This window comes from Nanorana parkeri, unplaced genomic scaffold, assembly GCF_000935625.1.
Source record: "Nanorana parkeri isolate BGI_ZX_2015 unplaced genomic scaffold, ASM93562v1 scaffold2694, whole genome shotgun sequence".
NCBI classification, from domain to species: domain Eukaryota; kingdom Metazoa; phylum Chordata; class Amphibia; order Anura; family Dicroglossidae; genus Nanorana; species Nanorana parkeri.
Genome location: NW_017308962.1, coordinates 26,521 through 30,626, shown reverse-complemented (window position 1 = coordinate 30,626; position 4,106 = coordinate 26,521). Strand labels below are relative to the sequence as shown.

Here is a 4,106-nt window from a genome sequence, read left to right as displayed (position 1 = left end):
GAGGGGGGAATCCCTGCAGGGAGCTGTAAGTGACAGTCACGGCTCTCTGCGGGGACAGGATCGAGAGGTGAGCGAACGCAGGTATGTGTTCCCGATCTACTGAGCCGACCTGTGACAGTCTCATTGTGACGCGTCGCCCCGAACTATGACGAGGAGTGATTATCACTCGCCTCGTAGTTCTCCTTTAAGTGGCACTTTTTTTGTATCAATCCGCACCTTGTTACTTTTATTTTGTTGTCTTTTTGTGAGAAGCAAATTTTGTCCCAATTCATAAGGAGCTGGAGTGTTCTGTCCTCTGCGAGGTCCGGGAGGAAATGCTGGGTGAGGACCCTCTGTTTAAAATTGTTGTTCTACATTTAGCCCGGCTTGTGCAAAGGAGGGCTAAATGTAGAAAATAAATTACCGCGCCCGGGAACTCCATGTTCCGGGGCGTCGGGTGACTTCAAACGTGTGCCGCCCCTCTCCTCAGTGCCGCCCCGGGGCCGGGCCTCGGTGGCCTTGCCGGGAATCCGGCCCTGCTGCTCACATGAGGGTGCGAGGTGCCAGTAAAATATAATGAATAGGTTATGGCTGAATGTGTCATTGTCAGATACCTGCGAATCCCATACATGTGCACATTGCCCCATCGCCCCAGACTGAAATCCCCCGATTGATTGGCACTGGTAGGCTCCTCCCCCTTAATCGTTGTTCTAACAAAGTGTCTCTGCGTTCTGTATTGCCAGGCTGGTAACATCGCCAATATCAGCAGCACTGTGGTCAACCTGGTCCTCATCCTGCTAATGAGTCAAGTCTACACTTCGCTGGCCGAGAAACTAACCCGATGGGGTGAGTGGTGCATGGCGAGAACACGATGGGGTGAGGTAGTGCATGGCGAGAACACGATGGGGTGAGTAGGGCATGGCGAGAACACGATGGGGTGAGTAGTGCATGGCGAGAACACGATGGGGTGAGTAGTGCATGGCGAGAACACGATGGGGTGAGGTAGTGCATGGCAAGAACACGATGGGGTGAGTGATGCATGGCGAGAACACGATGGGGTGAGGTAGTGCATGGCGAGAACACGATGGGGTGAGTAGTGCATGGCGAGAGCACGATGGGGTGAGTAGTGCATGGCGAGAACACGATGGGGGGAGGTAGGGCAGGGGAGGAACAGGTTGGGGTGAGTAGTGCATGGGGAGAACACGATGGGGTGAGTGGTGCATGGTGAGAACACGATGGGGTGAGTGGTGCATGGGGAGAACACGATGGGGTGAGTGGTGCATGGTGAGAACACGATGGGGTGAGTGGTGCATGGCGAGAACACGATGGGGTGAGTAGTGCACGTTGTACATGTGATGGGGAGACATACAGAAGTGGGTACCGGGCTTTCTGTTGAAGCTTCACCGGTTCGGTGGTCTTGGTCTGAGTTTAGTTCCCGCCGGGGCTCTTATCTGCTTGGAGTTTGTATAGTCTTTCGGTGGTTTCCTCCAGTTGCTCCGTTTTATGTCCACAAGCCAAAAAACACATCGTTAGGTCACCTGACTTCTCAAGCTGAGGGGGTCTAGGCAGGGGCGTAACTAGAAATCACAGGGCCCCATAGCAAAATTTAGTATGGGGCCCCCCGTGATTGCTAGTTATGCCATTGCTCTTAGGCGGGGCCCCGCCTCCTCCTTCACTGCAGACGCCTCTTCTGCCGCATCTGCTGGCTGGAACGTTCCCCCCTCTGCGTCGGTGACAGCCAGCACCCCGAGATTCCACAGCGACCCAGGCCGGGCCCCCCTGTGCCCGGGCCCCATAGCGGCCGGGCTGCGTCGCTATGGCGATTGTTACGCCGCTGGGTCTCAGGCTGTGGTAGGGACACGGGACTATGGGCTCTATTGGGGGTCAGGTTAATGTGATCGTTTTCGGGAACCACTCGTCACTGAAGATCTCAGACGGCCGCCATTCCCGGTACAGAGTCTGCGCCTCCGCCTTGTGCCCCCTTCCTCCTGAAGTATCTCCCCATTGAGGTCATTATAACATCTGAGTGGCAGGTGGGTTCTGTTCAACCACGGCAAGAGCAGACACTGGAACTTCGGGTCAGCTTCGGCGTACACGCGGAGTCCCCGGAACAGAGTCCAGCAGAACGGCCATTGTTTCCTTCATAAGATGACGTGACTTTGGAGTCATCTTTGGGTTTAAAGGGGCAGCGCAGCATCGCACATCGCGGGTGAAGAGCCGGAGGATTCTTTACTTTGCCGTCGGCTAAATTAAATGTGGGAGCCAAAACAACGTGACACACGCGTGTGACATGTAACACCCAGATGTGGACAGCGGAGCGACTCTTAGGTACACAGTGCTGTGTCTGGGAATAGCAGGGGGGTGTGTATATAATAATCCGGCCGCTCGGTGTATATAATAATCCGGCCACTCGGTGTATATAATAATCCGGCCGCTCGGTGTATATAATAATCCGGCCACTCGGTGTATATAATAATCCGTAGTTGTCATACTGTAGTCAGCCTGTAGGAGGCGGCGCTGAGCTGGGTGTCAGTCATCACTGGCGGGGTGTTAGGAGGACATCTCCACTTGTCATGTTGTCTGCTCTCCCCGGATTTCACATCCTCCGTAGCCCAGCCACAGACAAGATACTGTCTGAGAGAAGACGCCTATACGCAGGGCAGCGACAACCCTGGGGACATAATAATGAGGATAAAGACTCTGTGTGTGTAGTTGAGGCGCCTGTGTCTGGTGGATATCGATTGGCATGCTGTGTCTGTGGGGTCGCCACCTTTTCTTCAAGCAAAACCCGAACCTTCAAGCAAGGCGCGGACATTTTTGGGGGAGAATGAGCGGTGGCGTAGTCATATGTAAATATCACAGTTGAGACTGTTTTCAGTGGGGGGGGGGGGGTTCAGTAGCCCCTATCCTAATTTTAGTTGCCCCCTGTCTGCTGCCATGAAACCCGGACACAGCATTCAAAACCAGGACTGTCCGGGTGAATCCTGGACAGTTGGCAACCCGAGCTGGGAGCTGGAATGTGACGTCACTCCGGTCCAGGCACCTCTACAGGACATGCGAGGGAGCTGTGAGCAATGCGTGTATGGGTGGAGCTCCCTCGCGGCCACAGCCCCCATCCCGCCTCAAGCTGACACTCGGCGCCGGGCGGCATATTTTGAATGGCTGCTCGACGTGAGAACTGACAGCGCTGCGCCAGGGGGAGGCAGAGGAGCCTCTCGCCTACAAAAGTGGAAGGCACGCGACGACCCGCCGAACAAGGGGTCGCGACCCACCAGTTGAGAACCGAGGCTCTACAGCACCCAGAACATTATATCTAAAAAAAATATCTTATGTTGTCCTCCGTGTCTCGTTGTATCTGATGGAGAGGTGCTCTTCCTATGAATTAGCATGCTGTGGGGACGGCAAAGGGGTTTGCACAGCCCCCAATACATGTAGATTAGAGATGACCTCGGGGGCGCCTCTACGTCTGATGGGTGCTCCGGTGTAGTCTTCATCTTCAGCCAATTCATTAGCATTATGTGGCTCTGGTTATTGTAGAGGGGGAAAAGAGGGATTGAGGGGGCAGTAAAGGTGTCCCTACAATGCCCAATACAGTGTCACGATCTGGGATCAGGCTCGGAGTCCCGCAGCTGAAGCGGCAGGCACATTGGTGGTATAACAGGCCGGGTTCGGTACACAAGCCGGCGGTAGTAGTGGAGGAGCAGGCAGAAGTAGGGTTGCCACCTGTCCAGAATTGACCCGGACAGTCCGGGTTTTCAATGCTGTGTTCAGGTTTCATGGCAGCTGAAACCCGGACACAAGATGTCAGGCAGACGGGGGGCAACCAAAATGAAGCTAGGGGCTACTGGCCCCCCACTGAAAATAGTCTCAACTGTGATATTTACATATGAATGGGTGGCACTAATTACATATGAATAAGCCAAGAAAAAATGTCAGTGCGTCGCTAGAGTGTGATCGGGTTTTCGCTTGAAGAAAAGGTGGCAAGCCTACCACCAGCGCGATCAGCGGTGGTGTGCGATTCCGTGACCGCGCAGTCACAGATCGCCCAAGTGTGAACCTGGCCTCACTGTACTCCATCATTTCCTGATATGCTTGTTCCAGGTAAAAGTGACTCCAACATTATTTTT

At 54.3% G+C, this 4,106-nt stretch overlaps 1 protein-coding gene across 1 annotated transcript in view; it reads left to right on the top strand.

The window, feature by feature from the left end:
* The window catches only part of ANO7L1 (anoctamin 7 like 1), a 21,055-nt gene that overhangs the window by 4,360 nt on the left and 12,589 nt on the right, over window positions 1–4,106 (top strand). The window contains 2 exon segments of the mRNA XM_018574042.1: window positions 178–212; window positions 699–825. Of these exon segments, the coding sequence (XP_018429544.1) occupies window positions 178–212; window positions 699–825 (162 nt within the window).